General features: G+C 41.8%; 1 protein-coding gene across 2 annotated transcripts in view; it reads left to right on the top strand.

Annotated features, from left to right (window-relative positions):
- The window catches only part of PAPPA2 (pappalysin 2), a 636,503-nt gene extending 616,520 nt beyond the window's left edge, over positions 1-19,983 (top strand). For both annotated transcript variants that reach the window (XM_033198867.1, XM_033198866.1), the window contains exons 22-23: positions 14,251-14,349; positions 16,766-19,983. In XM_033198867.1, coding sequence (XP_033054758.1) covers positions 14,251-14,349; positions 16,766-16,840 — 174 coding nt within the window. In that variant the 3' untranslated portion in view covers positions 16,841-19,983. The remainder of the gene's footprint in view (positions 1-14,250; positions 14,350-16,765) is intronic.
- The last annotated feature ends 625 nt before the right edge of the window (positions 19,984-20,608 follow it).

Here is a 20,608-nt window from a genome sequence, read left to right on the forward strand (position 1 = left end):
AGAGAACACTGTTAAGAAAGAGGAAGAATGTCAGAGTCATTAGGTAGCCGCTTTGGGAGGGCTGCGTTCCACTCTCACAGACAGAGAACCATTGATACAAAGAGTATCCAGGCACATTTAGCTCACGAAACAAACAAAAAAGACAACTGGGGATTGTTCAGTATATTTAATAACATTATTTAGTGTTTTTAGCATTCCAGGTCACACTATGAGGAATTATCACCACTGCTACCATCCTTATCTTACTGATGAGGAAACTGAGGGACTGAGAATTTAATTAACTTCTCAAATCTCCTGAGCTAGCAAATATGAACTTCGGTAAATTAACCTCGGTAGTGTGATTCTAGTGATTCTAGAGTCCACGTTCTTAGACTGGTAGGAAGATTAAAAGCAAAGGAACAAATAAATGATGTATAAATTAGAAATGACTTTTAGCAAATACAACTGAGAGATGAAGATGGGGTGCTGACCCCCTGTTAGGAACCCTTTCTGGGCTTGCAAGATTTAAGCCAGAGTAAATGGAAAAGGAGATATGCCAATGAACTCTGCTTAGCAAGGATCAGAGACCAAGAAAATGAAAGCAGAGAACATGTTGTGAAACAGATGCAGTCAATCAGTGATGAGTGGATAAGATACACAGACAAGCGTCCTGGAGATAAAGGGAATGTAAACAAGACACTCACACAGAGAACAGGTTCCATATGGGTGAAAGTGAGACTGGATGGACCAACCAGTTGGGGGAGAAAGGAACAGCTGGGCCAATGAATCAGGATAGTGTAGCAGGTTGAGGATCAGAAGCACAATGATCAGCCACACAAACTGAACTGTCCAAAGACATGGGAACTAAATATTAGACTGAAGCTAAAAGAAACAAGACTACTGGCAAGAAAACATTCTAGAATAAATATGACACCTCCCTCTTGCCATTTTTCAAGTCAACTGGACCTGGATATTGCCGGGAATGATAAAATGGTTATGTCTAAATTGTAGAAAAAGTCTGGCAGAAATTGAACGGGATAGAAAGTGTGCGGTGCCCCTCTAGACTTGTGTTTTTATATATAAGAAAAAGGAAAATGTGTAGAGCTTCTCACTATGCCCTGGGGCAGGTCTTGCTGCCTGATCAAGATCTATGTCCCATGACTCAGACCTTTGATTGCGGTAAGGATACTTTCTAGATAGATTTTCAGTGATCAAATTATTTTAGAAAAGTGTATCATAATTTGAGTAGTCAATGTCGTAGATAAGCTTTCATCTCCACTGGTCTTCTGCCCACATATGAACATTCAAGTGGTCCTGACAACTTTCCTTCACAATACCCCTCCTATCTGCCTTTTTCTATTCCATGTTATGACCAGCCAATTCTGTTCTTCTTCGTTCATATTGCTTAAACTCAACTCCTACTTGGTCCTGGCCCCTGCGGTTGTCTTCTGAATGTTCCCTGTATTATCCCCAGATCTAACCTTCAAAACATAGCTTTTATCATTTCTTCTGAAGAAAAAAAAAAAAAAAAAAAACTTTAGTTTTTCCCTATTGTCTTCAGAATACAGACAAAATTCCTCTGGATGGAGATTTTTACTTAGTTCCAGACTTGCATCATTAACATTTGAAGCAGAAAAACGCAGATATATATTTTCTTTCTCCATCTGAAATGTCAGCTTATATTTGGCCTTCCTGCTGAGGTTATTCTCCCTGTTTCTCTGCCAAAATCCTATCCACTCTTCAAAGATTAGGTTTAATCCCATGTACTCCATAAAGCTTTTCTAAAATGCTACAGGCAGGTCCTCTTTCTGCACTGCTATCATTCTTATTAGTGGTACCGTTAATTACCTGGGAACTGACCCTCATTTACCTATGATTTCTTTCCTATGGTTTTAGGTGCAGTTCAGATTCTGTATTACACAGCACTCATGCCACAATGACTTCTTTGAGGCAAATACTTTGTCACCCAGGAACCTTCCGTGGTGCCTTGTACATAGCAGACACACTAAATATATATTGATCAAATATGCCAGGATTCTAGCAACTAAACCTATGCCTGGCTTATAGTAAAATAGATGTTAATTTACTGTATAAAGTAATTTTGGCAAAATGTAAATGATTTTTTCTGGATAATTATAAAAGAGTTTTCCATTTTTCCTTAAAAAAATACTATATAATACATTTCTCATGGCTATCCGTGACACTGACTTTTCCTTAGACAGAAGATGGCTGCCTCATTCTCATAGTATCAGTGAGAGGTTAGACCAGGTGTACAGTACTGAACAGTAGAGTGAGGCATATCATTAATACATGATAGCAATGCTGGAGGCAGCATGAGCCTATCAGGATGGTCAGGGTACAGGCCTGAACACTGGACAGTGGCTGTATCCTCAGACACATTCCTTATCATCATGATCAGGCACATTATGATCAGACATATTCCTTAACAGCACCAGTTTTTATTTTTTTCACCTGTAAAATGGTCATGATAATGGGCCCAATAACAGAGTTATTCCAAGGGTTCATAAAACCACATGTACAAACCTTGTAGTATACACCACACACCTATATAAAATAAAAATAGCATTTTGCTTCTATATAATGGTTTGTAGTTTGTAAAGACAGTTTTGCCTTCAGGTTTGCTCCTTATACCTGAAGATTTCAGATAAATTGTGTGCATCTATATGTGTGTATAATGTAAAAATATACTTTATGTTACAGATCTATAATATAGATTATATATTATTAATTATTATACACATAATACATGAGAAAGAGAGAAGCATATATATGTATCATATGTATTTACCACATCTATATGTCTGTGTATATAAGTACATACCAATATATACATACAGATATATGTATACAGTTGCATACACATACATATGCACATGCATTGCATAGATATGAAAGAGAATAAAAGAAAGAAAACAGGTGCTATGAACACTAGCAAAAGGTTGGGCATGGTGGCTCACGCCTGTAATCCCAGCGCTTTGAGAGGCCGAGGCAGGTGAATCATGAGGTCAGGAGTTCAAGACTAGCCTGGCCAACATGGTGAAACCCTGTCTCTACTAAAAATATAAAAAATTAGCTGGGCATGGTGGTGGGCACCTGTAGTCCCAGCTATTTGGGAGGCTAAGGCAGGAGAATCTTTTGAACCCAGGAGACGGAGGTTGCAGTGAGCTGAGATTGCACCACTGCATTCTGGCCTGGGCAATAGTGCAAGACTCTGTCAAAAAAACAAGAAAGAAAGAAAGAACAAAAGAGAGAGAGAGAGAGAGAAGGAAGGGAGGGAAGGGAAGGGAAGGGAAGGGAAGGGAAGGGAAGTAAGGGAAGGAAGAACACTAACAAAAACTCAAAGAAATGTAGATTAAAGCTAGTTTACCCCAAAGTGAAACGCTTTCATCTTTATAAAGAGCTGAATGTGGTATCAGAATGGGAAAAGGCTTGTCAATTGCTATGCTTTCTTTAAACAATTCTCACCCTAGCAGTCTCTGCTTTCTCCTCAAAATTCCTCTCAGTGTGCTTGATTGCTGAGAAAGAGAGGGAAGGATGGAAGGAGGAAGGAGGGAGAGAATGAGAGAGAATGAGAAAGAAAAAAAAAATAAGATGCTCAGCAAACAGCAGGAGGGCCAAGAAAAATATTTAATCCAAACAGGGCATATGGTCGTTTCCTCCCACAGTCTGCATTCCCAGTCACCTTCCACAGGCAGGCTCTGGGAGCCAAGAAATGCTGGGCTGCCTGGCATGTGCCTGCATGTGGTGGACAGGCAGGGGTGAGCACGCATGCTGGGGCTGTGGCCTCCCATGAACTGAAGGCTGGCCGAGGAACCGAGACAGAGACGGAGGGAAGTAAAGGATCAAAGTCCAAACAGGACCTAAGAGACTGTCCCAGGCCTTCTTGCAGAGTTACATGCTTTTCCTTTCTTCCCCCAGCTGCAGGTTATCTATCCCTGACTTGTACCTGTCTCCTCATCCTTTCATCTCCCACAGCTATGTGAGCTCCATCCAGACAGAGCATGTACTGCCTCATGTTTCAATTATGTGGGGTGTAGCCCTTGTGTAACAGCTGGCCAAGGGCCCAGAGTGGAGGGGCACAGTGAGTAGCCACCTAGAGAGGTGACCAGAGAAAAGCACTGGAAGGTCCCACCTTACTGGGCAGGGTGCCTGCAGTGGCCTGAAATTCTGCTTTCAATTTCATTCATCTGTAGCCTTAAGTCTGATATCTGGAAGAGTCTACTGTGAATGAGCCTATGACTGGAAGGCCATGCCAAGCTATTTTCATGTGATATTTTGGGGTGAGTAATTGATAGTGAAAACAAATACCTGGGACGCAAGGGGACAAGATAGGGGAAATAATTGGGCATGGTGGTTTATACCTGTAGTCCCAGCTACTTGGGAGACTGAGGCAGGAGGATTGCTTGAGCTCAAGGGTTTGGGACCAGCCTGGACAACATAGCCAGACACCATCTCTTAAAAAATATTTTTTTTTAAAAAAACCAGACAAACAAATAGATGAGAGGGGGAATGTTTACCTTATCCTGGAGGAAAGGTAAGAGGAGTGAAAAACAAGAACTGTTCTGAGGTTTTAGTTTTATAGAGTTAATTCTGGAGAGAATTCACTAGTTTAATCCATCAGATATTCATTAAGCACCTATTGTAATGTATTGGATACTGTGCTGATGCACAGGGTTTATTGCTGATGGAGGAAGAGGGAACAGAAAAGAGATGAAAATGGAAGTGTTCCTGCCCCCATGGTCCTTGCAGAGTTGCGGACCTCTTGTGTTCAGTGTTTCTATGCCTGACCTTGAAACATGGTTGGCTCCAATTAGCTGAAAAGGAAGCAGGATATTCCCTAAACAAATGATTGTTAATCCATTGATTGCTTAAAGAAGAGAGCCAAATGTCATGCAGTAAGACTGTATCTGAAGACCTTGCAGGCCATCTACACCACTCCCACCATGAAAGCAAGAAAAAGTAAATTACAAGAACTCATGGGCCTATCAGCCCTGCAATGAAGACACCAGTGAAGTCTGATGGTATGTCATTATTCTTGTAGGAGCCCACGGCACAGACTTTGCTGTTTCACAAACATTGGTACCGCAGAAGCCTGGCGATGAGTCCACCTGATGGACTGCTGCTGTTCCTGGGCAGCGTTTTAAGAAGCATTGCTGTGTGCTTAGAGGAGGAGGACGGGTGACAGTGCCATAAAAACAGACTTTGACAGCAAAGCAAAGGACTGGGAATCACTGGAATAAAATTTTGACTAATGAATTGTACAGGATCAGCTTCACTGGAGAAAAAGGGGTCACATGGAGGACAGCAAACACTGATGGAGGAGCAGACAAAAGTTTTTTGTTTGTTTGTTTGGTTGGTTGGTTTAGGACATGGAGTTGGGTTTGGTGTGGAAGGGTCAAGGAGTGATCCAGTGCAGAAGGAATAAAGGTGGTCAGGGGATTGGAGCACTGGGTGCCTTCACAACCTTCAAAGTGTGTCTTATGTAGTTTGGTAACAGGTGAGGGAAGAGATAGGGCAAAAGGTACCCAACGCCTTACCATCAGCAAGGCCTCTGAATCAGAGGAGGGCGAGGACACATTCCCATCAGGAAAGGCTCAGGCTGCAGCTCTCAACAGAAGGGCCACTTCTTGCAGAAGTGCTGTTGTTTTCAGTAGGGCCCTATGCAGGGATGTTCTGTCCTTAAGGAGCCAGGCTTCAACTTCGAGCTGGTGTTTTTCTTCCACAAATGTGCACGAATGTCACCAGAACACTGTCTTGCCCATCTTCACCCTTTGGGACTATAACTCCATCCACCAGCACTGCCCCCCTCCTGGCCTTGAGGTGGGCAAGACCACTCATATAGAACTGTGTCTCTCCCAGAGGAGAGACTACATGGGGAAGCAGGTCAGTGTGTGCTTGCACTGAGGTAGAGAGTTTGTGTGACTTTGAGTCTTTATTTGCAACTATTTGAAAGGGGCCGTGAGGTTAGTTTTGGCTGAAAAGTAAGTCCCAGAGAGTCTCCTCACCTTCCTGTTTTCCTGCAGCACATATCAGAGAAGAAATATCTGTGTGATGGTTTGGGATTTTTTTCAGAGGCTAAGACACCCAAGTCACCACTGTGGTTTTTGAAGAGAGCCCTAGTTTCCAGGAGCCAATCAGGCCATTCCTTTTCTGTTTTTATAAGTTTCAAAACTATTTTCCTTGTCACCTGACTGTCTCTTTCATGACTCAGGTAGATGCATTGGTGGTAAAAGTGAATGGGGCAGGAGGCTCTCAGGAATGAAGCATGACTGGTTTTGACTCTAAGGTGTTGGTGGCAGAATCTTGAAGTTTTCTGACGAGTCTCTAGGGAGACAATTCAGGCACCAACCTGCAATGCTAAAAGCAATGGTAGTTTTCTTGCTGCTTTCATAAAATTATGAATTATTGAATGCTTTCTGTGGGTCAGGCATTGTGTTATGTGTTTCACCTCCATTTGCTCATTTATTTCTTGCAGCAATTCTGTGAGGTAGGTGCTGTTTTTCTCATTCACTAACAAGAACACTGCTGCTCGTTGTTAAGAAATTTCCTCAGATTCTAATTGTTGGTAAGGAGCAGAGCTGGGATCTGAGCATAGGTTTATGTAAAACCATATGCTGTGCTTTTTCTTTTCTTTTCTTTTCTTTTTTTTTTTTTTTTTTGAGACAGAGTCTCACTCTCGCCCAGGAGGAGTGCAGTGGCGTGATCTTGGCTCACTGCAATCTCCTCTTCCCAGGCTCAAGCAATTCTCCTGCCTCAGCCTCCCAAATAGATGGGATTACAGGCGTGTGCCACCGCACCTAGAGACAGGGTTTCGCCATGTTGGCCAGGCTGGTCTCAAACTCCTGGCCTCAGGTGATCCACCCACCTCAGCCTCCCAAAGTGCTGGGATTACAGGCATAAGCCACTGCACCCAGCCATATACTGTGCTTTTAATTGCCATACTCTGTAGCCTTGATCGTTTCTGGGGCAGGAACTATGACACCCTGGATACCTTGGAGTAAGTGAAGTCAACACAGGTGAAAGATGTCTTTTTTATCTTACATTTGCTTGCTTTTCTTTTTTCATCTGATTTCTCTCAGAGGAGATTGCTTTTTGTCCTATTTGATTATTTCTAAGACTTTGCTTTGATCTTGGTGTCAAATGTAGATAAGCTGATTATAATCAGGCTTCTCTTTCAGCTCCTGCAGAGGTACATAGTTGCCTTTTTAGAGGGTCTGGTGGGTTGCACAGGCAGTGGTTTGAGGTCCTACACAGAAGATGTCCTACCACACATGGACCAGTGATGCATGAGAGGCCACACAAGTAGACGTGCAGTCGGCATCCCTCTCATCATCCAGCAGGATGTGTATCTTCATTGCCTTCCTTTCAATTACATCTTCTCATCTCTTGTTTTTAGATTCCACCCTTGCCCTTCCAGGAGATACTCCGTACAACTTCAACTGTTGGCCGAAAACACAGAAGATCCTTAATGTCTTACTGTTAGTGACTTAGCCAAGGCCTGGATTTGAATCGTGTAGACTTCAGAGCTGGTAGGCAGGAGCAAATCTCTTGGCTCCCAAGTGAGCCAAGCTACCTGTGGAGCATCATAATGTGATTGTGTCATTCCATATCAGTCCTCATAACCACTGTCTTTTTATTCAAGTACTAACAGGGTCACATAAAAACTCCCTACCTTACAAAGGGCCAAGACCTAGGCCCTTATTCCAGATCACCTATTAAAATCCAACCACTTGATCACAGATATTTGCAAACATTCCTAGGACAGCCATGGTTTACTGCTTTCTTTCTGCTCTGGTTTACAGTTTCTTCGTTTTTGGCCTTTGGGAAATGTTCTTTTTCTTCTTATCATGCCAGATGTGAAACTGAGAGAATACTATTATGTTTTATCTAACATTTTAGACGGTTTATAGAGGGGTACTTTTCACATAGTATATTCTACTGCCTTGTCCTACTTCCCGGCTGAAATGTAAGTATGATACGCCTCCAAATGGATGGATGTGTACCATGTTCTTCACCTAGAAGATGATCTACGTATATATTATATACATACACATGACCTACATATGTATGTATATATATGTGTATGAGTATATATATATGTGATTTATCTCAACTCCAGTGTCTACAGTATATGCATTTATAGTAAGAAATGGACTAGATGCCCAGAAAATCTGGACCTGTGTCTAAGTTATGTGATTCTCATAAAGTAACATACCTAGCAAATTTTCTAACAGTACAGGAATAATGAAAAGGAAGAATCTGGTAATAAAGTATGCTAAGGAAAAGTAGTTTGCCTCCCACTTCAAAATAGGACAATCATATTTATTTATTTGTTAACAACCTACATCAGTCACTAAACTAGTAGCTGGGACTACAAAGCTGATTAGATCCCAAGCCTTTGAAAATACATTCCAGAGGTTAAGCTCTATAATAAATATGTGGATAAAATATACCATAACTCAGAGAAGGGACAGCTCTCTGAGTCCTGGAAGCCAAATGACATTTTCCAGAGAAGATTGTTCCTAAGAAAGTATTCCTGCATAATCCATCTTGATATATGTCTATTTGAATTTTACATTTTCCAAGAAGACTTGCAGACCCACAAATGTGACATCATTGGAACCCTCCATCCCAAGGAATGAACAGTGGATGAGTGGAACAACACCATTTCCTTTTTTCCGCACATGACAGCAATGAGCAACAAAACGTTTGGCTTTAGCATTCTGAGTCTTGGAAATAGGTGTTTCTGGGCTGCAGGCATCTGTTGATGGGATTAGAGCATAGTGTTGCTTCCTCCTGGGGATGTCAGCCTCTAGGGGAATATACCAAGCCCCAAGTCTCAGAAGGAACAACAGTGCCAGGCAGCCTATTTGGGATAAACCTTGACCCACAGCTGAGAAAAATAGAAGTGAAGTTGTGGGCTGGGTGTGGTGGCTCACACCTGCAATCTCAGCACTTTGGGAGCCTGAGACGGGTGGATCACCTGAGGTCAGGAGTTCGAGACCAGCCTGGCCAACATGGTGAAACCCCGTCTCTACTAGAAATACACAAAATTAGCCAGACGTGGTGGCTCGATCCTGTAATCCCAGTTGCTCGGGAGGCTGAGGCAGGAGAATCGCTTGAACCCAGGAGGTGGAGGTTGCAGTGAGCCGAGATCACGCCACTGCACTCCGGCCTGGGCAACAAAAGGGAAACTTCGTCTCCAAAAAAAAAAGGAAGTGAAGTTGTGGGGGTCCAGAGGAATTGAGATTCTGCATGACCATTTCTTTGTCTCTGTGTTAGATTGCTAGGTTCACTTAATATACCCGTACCACGCCCCTTTTGTAAAGGTGCAGAAAGAATTTAAATTACCCTTCTTTCCCAATAAATTAAAAGACCAACGAAACCATCAAATAGTGGTGGTATGGCATAGTAGAAAGAACAGAAGACCCAATATCTAGAGATTTGGAATCTGTTCCCAGGATTGCTACTAACTATCCTTGAAAACAAGACAGTTCACCATTTTAAGGCTTCATTTCATCATTTGTAAAATAAAGGGTGTCTACTAAATAATCTTCAAGGTGTTATCTAGCCTTAGAATTTCATATATTTATCGTCCTTCAAAAAAATCACTTCAACATACTGATTTGATTTCCTTTGGATATATACCCAGTTGTGGGATTGCTGGATCACATAATCTACATTCCCAACAACAGTTTGAAAGGGTTCCCTTTCCTCCACATTCTCACAAGCGCTCGCCTTTCATTGTTGTTGTTGTTGTTGTTGTTGTTTTTGAGACGGAGTTTCACTCTTGTCACCTAGACTGGAGTGCAATGACACAATCTGGACTCACTGCAACCTCTGCCTCCCGGGTTCAAGCGATTCTCCTGCCTCAGCCTCCCAAGTAATTGGGATTACAGGCAGACACCACCATGCCCAGCTAGTTTTGTATTTTTAGTAGAGAGGAATTTCTTCATGTTTGTCAGGCTGGTCTCGAACTCCTGACTTCAGGTGGTCCACCCGCCTCGGCCTCCCAAAGTGCTGAGATTACAGGTGTGAGTCACTGTGCCTGGCAGTCTTTCATCTTTTTGATAAGCAGCTATTGGTCTCATTATCAGGAGTCCCTGAGGAGCCCTACAGGCCCCCCAGGTTCTGCCCCCGAGATTCTAAGAGAGAGCTTGTACTAGGGCTCTAGTCTTAATGTTCTTTGCATTATTTGGATATGAAGCCCAGGATATGTGGGCACAACAAGGTAAATCATGGGATGCAAAGGAGATTGAAGATCAGGCCAGAAGTCACCATTCATTGAAGAGCCAGAGAAAAAGAAAATTAGTGTACAGATTTGTGTACATTTACATAGAACTTCTGTTTGCTGCAAGAACTCCATCAGGCACTGCACCATGCCTGCTTTGGAAAGAAGCTTCTTTGGGGCCTGATAGAACCGAATTAATATGAAGAAATTGAAGTAGCTCTGATTTGTCATTCACATAACGAGAAGATTTTTTTTTGAAAATGATGTGGAAGAGAGAAAATAGTGCTTGGCCTCAAGCGAAAATTTGATTAGCATCCTCTCTTGGTCTAAAACACTCATCAAGATAATAAAATAGGATTCAGTCCCATGCCTTACCTTTAGAGATACAGTACCTTTTGGCTAAGATTCCAACCTGTAGGTTAGTAAAGCAGAAGTTCTAAAGTCCAAACTAACCTTTCTAAAACATCAGCGTGGTCTTGAGTTCTGTTGCAAGCTGTGGAAGAACGATGTTCTTAATCCGGTTCAAGAAAGAGAGATCTTATCAGCCAGTCAGTCAATGTTTGTGGAACTATTCCAGAGCCTGGGCTCTGTAATAGGCAGCCTGAGACCACTCACCCCTCTATTTCTTCTTCTTCTTAGACAGATCTTTCAGATTCCTCAGAATCATCCAGTCCTAAGCTCTTCTCCATAGGGCCTAGATGTTGTGGAGCCAGCTCCTGAAAGCAGATTTCCCTCACCCCCCAAATCTGGATTAGGTATTTAACTCCTGTTCACATCCCGATGCTACACTGAGCTATCACATGAGCTAAAAAAAAAATTGCTATGGTGGGTCTGCCCAAGGGCTGGAACTATGTTTCTTTTATCTCTGTGACTCCATAACAATGCCTGGCACATATAGGTGTGGAATAAAGAATATGGAATGATTGAATGGCTAACTGTATATACCCATAGACAGCAGACAGGGCTGCACTATCTCTATGGCTAACTCCCCACAGCAGCCTCAAAATGGGAAACTTCGCCAGGTTATATAACATGCAGAAGAAATTACGTTTGCTTTTGAGAAGTTTCCAAAGCGGTATTCGTACGGCAGACTGACAGCCTTTCCTTTTTGTATTCCACCGCTTGCACACAGTCATTACTTGTCCATTTCATCTGCCTGGAACACAGTTAAAAAAGCCATGGCAAGAAAAGGCTTCCTATAGCAATGAAAATCGATATCATTAGGCTTATGCATCATAAGAGGAGTAGTCCAAGTGCTCTCTCAGATTTAAGTATTCACTGTAGGTATAATACTAAGGGCTTGCCTTTCTGGCTCAAAGAAAAATCATCTCTGAGGGATGTGTGTGTGTGTGTTTTAAAGGAGGCACATTTAGCAAAGGGGAGAGTTTTTCTATACAGTGAAATTAATATACAGTTATGTTTATGACTTTTGGTTCTATATGTTGTTAAAAGGCAAAAAGATGGGCATTTTATAAAGACATTTTTCTTTTACCAAGATGGTTAAAATAAAAATTAAAAAGTGACCCTTACCAGGATAAGCTTCAGATATTTGAAAAGTGCACTTATATGAAACACTTTATTTTCTGATGTTACAGGATAAGCAAGGTATACATACAGGCGGTGAAGTTTACCTACGTACACATTGTGCAGAGAAACCAAGCCCAGTACCTTTTCTTGGAAAAGATGCCTGTGGGTTAGAGTGATATCCTAAGACTGACATCTTTCAATTATTGAAATTAAAATTTTCTAGTCTATATTCCATCTTCAGATATTTTTAAATTTGGGATCAATTAGTCATTTTTCCTTTCCTATTTTTTTCATTGTAACCTTGGACTCAAACTGTCAAGCTTCCCAGGCACATGTTGCCATAGGAGACTCTGTTTGTTGAGGGTGGGGTGGTTGTTTTTGGCAGGTTGGGGGAGGAGCAATTAATTCTAATAGGTATATAGTAAATTAAACACTTGGGTCTTTCCAGCCTTTTTTCTGTATTTCTGCTCTTTTCTATAAACTTCGTTCTCTTTCCAGATGACTCTTTAAGAGCAGAAGAGAAGGAGCTTTTAGAAGTAATTCCCAGGCTATAGCAAGGGAGGTCCAGTGGGGCCTGGAGAAGGTCACTTAGGTCATTACTGCTCTTTTCAACATACATTCTCTAACGTTTTTGAGATTAGAAGTGACCCTTGGTGAAGACTTGAGAAAGAAAAATTCCCTGGGATCCTTTACTAACCCATTCAAATATTTAGATTGTTCTTATGAAAAGAAAGATATCTTTAGCTATACCTTTAATTTCCATTCTGAATACCAGACTTATACATGTAAGAAAAGTATTTTGGGTGCTTCTTAGATTTTTATAGACAATTACATGGAAAAAAAAGAAGGAACTTATTAGGTTTTGCCAATGAGTCAGTCAGGGTTGGAGGAAAAGTAACAGATGTAGCGTTAGATGAATAAGATACACTCCAAACACTTGAAAAAAGAAAAATAAAACCCTGGGGAAACTCCATAGTTGTATCTAGTCATCCTGCGAGAACCCAAGAGCATCTATAGGTGTTAAGGATGCACTAGTTATCTTTGACTTTGATTATTTGGCTGCAGTTCAGGACCTGAGTCTTGATTCTATAGTTATTCTAAGTTCTCTAGAGTCAGAATAACTGGTTACAGCATTAAGGACAAATGCTCATCACAGAATCTTTGTCTTTTATTCCAGTGAGGCCTGTGTTGAAAACAGAATTAATTTTCACTTCCTGCTCACAACTGACATTGCTATGCAGCTGTGCAGCAGCTGTTGAGTTCCACCCCACAAGTAGCAGCTTCTCAGCGGTTGGCAAACTGGTATACATCTGGAATGATGTTCAAATGACCTCAGGATCCCATAGAATAAATCAAAACATTGAAGTAATAACTTGGATAAACTCATTCTGATGTAACTCAATTGCTGAGAGTTATTTAATGGCCATTTTTGAGTTGAGTGAACTCAAGAGTTATGTGGCCCAAAGAGTTTGACCACAAGATGTTTCTTAGGACTTTATGGCTGAGCATCGCTCAGGATGAGGAGCAGCCAGTTTATTGAGTAGGTGGGCTGGCTGATGTACCCTCCAGGATACAGCAGGACAGCGTTTCCCTCCAGAGGTAGTTTTCTGGAGAAATAATGCACTGGGCTGCTGAGCTATTTTTAAACAACTTGTTGCTGTTCTTATTGTACATTCTCTTTTGGGGTGAAACACTCCATTAACTCTGGTTTGGCCTGGACCCCTTTCCCACTTTAGTTCATGCTGACTTACTGCAGTAACAGTAGTGGATGGAAACAGTACAGCTTTCTCTGCTCTAACCCTGTGTCTAGTTTCTGTGCATGAGTTGGCTGTACCTGTGGGAATATTTGTGTTACAGCACTGGTGTCCTCAACCCGAGCACCACTGCAGGCTGGACAGACACCATTTGAGTTTTCGTAGCACCCAAGGACTACTTAGGTGTCTAAGTATCAGTCTTCAGTGCACCAGGAGAGGGGTGGAGGTTAATATGTGAGAAACAGTACAAAGTCAAGATACATGACATCTAATACTAAGTTCTATCTGACACTTGCTATGTGACCTGGGCAATTCTTGTCATCTCTATGCATGCTCATTTCCTCATTGAAAACCAGGACTTTTAGGGCCAACTGCACTGCTGCACAGGCTTTCTCCCATGCTCAACAGAGTTAAAAATATGTGGAACTGTTTTGTAACCTACATAATATAAAGACCTCTTATTACAAGAAGGCAGAAAAGTTGATCAAAGAGTTTAAATGACCTATCTCAGACCTTAGAGCAGGCCAGGAGCAGTGCTGCCAGTGAAATGTGACAATTCCTTGGACCTAGTGGTCTTGAGATTTTTTCAAATATTAGGTCAATCTGTATCCTGCACCTTTGGTGCTTTTCTGTAATATCTCTGGAGTTTTATGGATTATGCTGGGATGGGAGGAGTGGCAGAGTCAAACAAGATATAATAAGACTGTACTGAGATGTTGCCTTCTAATCTCCCTACAGCCCTTCCAAGCAGATGGTTGGTGTGACACTATTAACAACCGAGCCTACTGCCACTATGACGGGGGAGACTGCTGCTCTTCCACACTCTCCTCCAAGAAGGTGAGTGAGAGAACCTGCAGATGGGGGAGGCAGTGGCTTCAGTAATAAAGGCAAGGTCTTCGGCTAGCTCTCCTTCATGGTGTGTAATAATGAGTTTGTATTCAACAATTAGGAGGGAACTATAATGGATAGTTATAGGTTCTTAGACATAGGGTAGCATAGGTTCTTAGACAACCCCAGTTCTTTGTCGGTTCAGTGATTCTTTCAGAAAAGCCATGGTTTTTGCTGCGGAAAGACTCATACCTGCTTATCATTGGCCAAGAAATGTCTCTGTAGGCAGGGAAAGTAATCGTCTTTACCCCTGGGTGAGGCGGGATTACCAACAAAGTGCTGTTCAGTTACTATCCGTCTTCATAATTACATTAAGAATTTTATATAGTGTATTACATGCATCTTGCAGACACATGTTAAATGGCTGCCACCCGTCACCTGAGCACTCTCTGGATTGTATCCTGAGCAATAATCCTTTCTTAATGCCCTTTATCCCTGTCATTCTTGGCTCTGTTAAATTAGCAGATAGGCTCAAGCTAAGCCTTATAAAATAGAATAAGCTGGCCGGGCGCGGTGGCTCAAGCCTGTAATCCCAGCACTTTGGGAGGCCGAGACGGGCGGATCACGAGGTCAGGAGATCGAGACCATCCTGGCTAACACGGTGAAACCCCGTCTCTACTAAAAAAAATACAAAAACTAGCCGGGCGAGATGGCGGGCGCCTGTAGTCCCAGCTACTCGGGAGGCTGAGGCAGGAGAATGGCGTAAACCTGGGAGGCGGAGCTTGCAGTGAGCTGAGATCCGGCCACTGCACTCCAGTCCGGGCAACAGAGCGAGACTCCGCCTCAAAAAAAAAAAAAAAAAAAAAAAATAGAATAAGCTGACATTTTGTAATAATATGGATAAAAATCTAAGTGCTCCAAAGGTATTTGAAGCTAGTTGGGTCAATATGATAAATCTGAAATAAGCAAGAGATGTTATTTCCTTCCTTGTATGTGTCTCCACGATAAAACCACACCTACCATGATCACCTACATGCAGACTTGAATACTACATCTCTTCCTCGCTAATGTTTAATCCTCACTCAATATGTGGCAGGCACTGTTCTTGCCACTTATGTGAATCAACTTATTTAATGCAGAGTGCTCAGGGGCTCATCATATCACTATTTAATTTGGCTCTCTTTTGCTCTAAAAACCAATAAATACTAAACTAAGAAACAGATCAAGAGCTTGGACCGAAGGTCAGAAATCAGGCCAGCTATCTCTGTACAGGAAGACGAGATAACTTAGGAAAAAATAAAGCAGTTCTCTCTCCATCTCACACTCTGAAAATCTAGTAATTGTCTGTAATAAATTTCAGTGCCTGTGGTCAGCATGCACAGGAATTAGGATAGAAAAGGCACTTCACCCCTCTGATGACTCCTAAATCACATTTTAAAGTAATGTGCAAATATGCTGGAAAATCTCCCCACACAACCCCACCCATTCTCCTACCCACTTGCCCAATCACTAAGCCCATCTCTTTAGTGTGCTTGGACTAGTATTGTATGTGATATGCCTATTTATTTTTATCTCATTAGATTGTTAATGCCCCAAAGGGAAAAATCATTGCCACTTTTATATCACATTTCCCAAATGCCCAGTTTTCTCTGATACTAGTTATGGACACTCAAAAAGTAGCATTTATCTGTTTGTAGCAGTGCAAGCAGAAGAGAGTAACTTTTTCCAGACTATCTCTGGCATGAGGAAGAGATAGTTACATAGAAGGAAGGCAATACAGCCACAAACAGTGGGTGGGGAGATGTATTATTCCACCAAGCCAAAGTATATCCTGGACTCAAGAAGAGCAAAAACTCATCCTTTGTGAGGGTGGCAAAGATGTTCCTATTGTTCCAAGAATACTGAGGATTTGGAGTCGGAGAGCTAGTCTGTAGCTAGTCTCGGCTTCCCATATAGTAGTGTCATTACCTTGAATTAAGTCACGCCACATCTCTTGCCCTTCCTTGTAAAGAGAAAATGCTAATGCTACCTATTCATCTTTCCTACTTCACAGGGAAAGTGACAGTAACAGTAAGAGCAGGATTTTTACATATGAGTAGTAATATTAGAACTGATAGAATAGGAGTTATAAATGCTTGGCAATATAGAAGAGCTTTATACTCGTATTATTTAAATCACACAAACACCCTCTGGGGTAGTTTCTATTGTCCTCCCCAGTTTATATATGAGAAAAGTGAAGCAAGGAACAATTACCTTGCCAAAGCTACATGGTGACATGATGTGTGAGTGGCAAAACTGTGTGTTAATTTCCAGTTTGTGATATTAGCACATAATTCTACAGTTCCTCTGGGACCAAGTGAGGAAAGTGAAAGCTGGTTGAAAAGTGTGAAGCTATCACATTTCAACTTCCCTTTGATTCCCCTAGGTCATTCCATTTGCTGCTGACTGTGACCTGGATGAGTGCACCTGCCGGGACCCCAAGGCAGAAGAAAATCAGTAACTGTGGGAGCAAGGCCCTCCCTCCCTTGCCTCAGAGGCAGTAAGAAAGAGAGGCTGACCCAGGAGGAAACAAACGGTGAATGAAGAACAGTCATGAAATGGAGGAAGGAGGAAGAGCATGAAGGATCTTATAAGAAATGCCAGAGGATATGGATAGGTGCCAACTAGTTCATCGAATAGCCCAAGTAGGAGAAAATCATAGGCAAAAGTTTCTTTAAAGTGGCAGTTGATTAACATGGAAGGGGACATACAATAGATATATAAGGACCCTCCTCCCTCATTTATATTCTGTTAAATCCTATCTTCAACTCTTACCCTGCTCCCCACTCTACACCCTGCCAACTATTCAGTCCCACCCAACTTGTAAACCATTACCAAAATACTAGAGGAGAAGTTGGCAGGGATACTCTGTTAATGCCCATTTCGAATGGATTGCCATCTTTCCGAGCTTGTCTGCTCTCAACTGGCTCTTTTTCTTTTTGTGTAGTTGCCCTTAAATAATGAAGTTAGTTATTCTTTATAAGTATTTAAACATAATTATATAAATATATTATATATATTATATTTTTTGCTGTTTACTAAGCTAAAAATTATTCATTGTTCCACACATGCTGCTGTAAAGTTCACATTCAAAATGAATGCTGAGACTTTGAGGACAGAAAGGCAACTTATTTTCCCATCTTTCTATGGATGGGGATTGGCAGGTTGAATGGGAAGTGCAGAAGGAGAGAGAGTAGTTAAATGAAATCCTGGATGCTAGCATGTAAAGCTAATCATCTTTTTGTTATGACCTGGGAGCTGGGCCCATTTTATGACCAAGGAGATGGAGAGTTGGAATGGTGGTACTAAGAGGCGTAGGAAGTTGGGTGGGAGTACCATTGGTGATGGGTCCAGGAGAACTAGACTATGGTTCTTAAATATCTGTCCACAAAGAATATACTAACTTGTGTCCACTTCTCAGAACTCCCAATTGGAGTTGGTGAGACCCAGGATTTTCTGCACTTCCATACGTACCTGTTTCAAGTGTGGCTGTCAGCCAGTCAGCAAGTTTGTACTATGGCCCATTCTCTGATCACCAGGATTACAGGAACTCACATGCTCCTCACACTTGGCCTATAGTCCCACTTCTTGTTAGAAGTCTCCAAGTCTGGCCATCACTCGCAGTCACACGACCAAATGTTGATTTTTCTGGGGGAAAAATGTTATGGAAATGATATAGGGGAAAGGTAGGAGGAGATGAAAGAACAGGCAAGAACTGTCAGGGTTAAATCCAGGCCCAGGGAATGAGAATGGAAGTGATCAGGGAAACTCGGTCCTTGTTCCAAGTCTCCAAAGAAGACCAAAGTGGGTCCCTTGAGCAATGAAGAATCTGAGATAAATTCTCTTGAAGTATCATGTACAAAATCTGTGAGCCGGATTTTGTACGGCTTGAGCAAGTTATAGAAATGCATGGAGCAAGGGTGACACTCTGTGGGGAGACAGAAGAATTTCAGCTATTTAAGGTCCATTTTGTTTTTACCCTTTCTTATCCAATAGATGGACTGCACATGAAATGACCACATTAAGCCTCTCTCTATTTACGTCCCAGGCTCACTGGGATGTGGTCTATTGCAGTTACATTTTCTTGTAATGGTTTCTGGATTAGACCCTAGGGAAAGAGAGTAAGGAGCCAATTTCTGTTTAACAGTCTAGTTTTACTCATTTTAGGAAGGCTGTGAGGCTTGTCTCCCTTGAAGCTTCTTCTCCAGTGGAAACCAAGAACAGACAAAATTTAGAGCTCAACTGTGGTCTCTTCCCATCTTCCACTCTTTTGCTTTGACCACAGTTTTTCTACTCTTCCCATCAACACTAGAGCAAAGGCTGTGCAAACAGGAATAGGAAATACTACCACAACTATAGAAATATTATCCACACTATCACGTAGAGAAGAACAATACCCTGCAAGGGAGTAAAACACGAATAAGGCGATATATCCACATTAATCTGTGGGTTGTGGAATGAGGGTGGCAAAGTTATTGGGAAAAGGAAAGAGCAGAGTTCACCCATTCAAAAAAAACCTTTTGTCCTCTAATCGCTAGCATAAAGAAAGTGTCGTTCAGATACCATTCGTTGTCTTGACTCATGCTTAGTGCCTCCAAGAAGACAAACATATTTATTCTTGGGATTCTGATAGGCTTCAATATGCAAAGGACAATGGAAAAGTTTAGACACTCTATTTTCAAAATTTTATAAAATTGTTTTCTTGGGGAAAATGTCCAAATTGCTGGACGGGTGCTAAGTTCTGCCTTGGGGAATCCTACCTTGTCTGAGATTGATGCAGAGGAATTGTTATCCTGGGCATTACTCAGCTCAGGAACATGGAGCCTGTGGTTCATGCCAGTGTGTGTCTTTATGCGGTCTCCAAAAGAGCAACAGTAAGAACATTTCTGTTTTAAACTTCATTTTAAAATATTTTATTCTCTGCAATTCACCACTGCTCTGGGAAGGCAAAAGGAAAGTTCCTGTTGTGTGTGAAGAGCCTCTTAGGCTATAAGGCTTCCCAGCCATAGTCAGCTATAGCTATTCAGAGACAGCAGGTTCTTCCAGTCTTTGTTCCTGGGACCTGATGTTTTGAGCAACTCAGGTCACTGATAAAGTGGAAGGACTAAGACGCTGTGGTCACAGATCCCAGCAACATCAACTCACACTCACTCCATGTGGTGGTCCACATTCTGCTGCTCTTATCCACCCATGTGGTCATTGACAGCCTTTCTCAGAGACTCTTCTGTGTGTTTGATTGTGCCCAAGTGGCCCAGGGCTAGCTGGCTCTGACAACTGGCATGACAGCTTCCAATCAGAAAGGCAGCTAAGGGGACAGGGTGAGGAGAATGGGCAGATACTGACAGAAATGAAAGTAAGGGGATTGTGAAAGTAAAGAGCTCTTCCTGATTCTCTTCTTCTCTTTTTTCTATTATAAGGCATTGAACTTGGCACTTCCTGTATTCTTCGTGATCATTATTGAGTGCATTAGTTAACACCCAAGGGGATGGCTTGATTGGGAATGTAGTGAAAGGAGCTGATCTACTGTATTGTAATGTAAAACAGCTACAGCCAGTTATTTTGTAAGATTATAAGATGTTCATTAAAAAATCAGCACACAAAATATGAAGTGTCTTTGGTGTCTCTTTGTTTAAATCATTTCATCACTTTCTAATCACTTTCCATTGTCTTGTGCCGGGTCCGGGCAACAGTCATTATTTATTTGATTGATTAGTCATTTCTTTTAGTCATTTAAAAATGATTTGTTAAGTAAATAGGATATGTAAGGAAGATGAACATGAAAGCCCATAAGAAGACATGGCATATATGAAAGTAGAATGTGAGGTAGGAATGTCAAATGTCTCATGAGTTTTGAAATAAAGTGCAAGAATTACTTACAGTTCAGAGGAAGTAGGGCTCACTCCTGGATGCCAAAGGTAGGCAGCATTTAGAAACTGGTTGGGGAAGGATGCATATGATCTGACAGGCAGAAATGGGGGTGGGGAGAGGAGAGTCCAGGCAAGGTAAATAAGAGGGTTGAAGCTGTGGAGGTAGGAATGGGATCGGTGTGCATTATGGAACATCAGTGAAGCATCCAGCTTAGCTGGAAGGTAGAACTAAGCTAGCATGTACCATACATTTGGTAAATACAGAATCTTACTTAATTCTTACAACAGAGCTGCAAATAACATATTCTCACTTCACAAATAAGAACGGTAAGCCACAGCCTCGTAGAGAAAATTCTTCAAGA

Source organism: Trachypithecus francoisi, unplaced genomic scaffold (genome assembly GCF_009764315.1).
Source record: "Trachypithecus francoisi isolate TF-2019V2 unplaced genomic scaffold, Tfra_2.0 Lachesis_group5, whole genome shotgun sequence".
Classification (NCBI taxonomy): Eukaryota; Metazoa; Chordata; class Mammalia; order Primates; family Cercopithecidae; genus Trachypithecus; species Trachypithecus francoisi.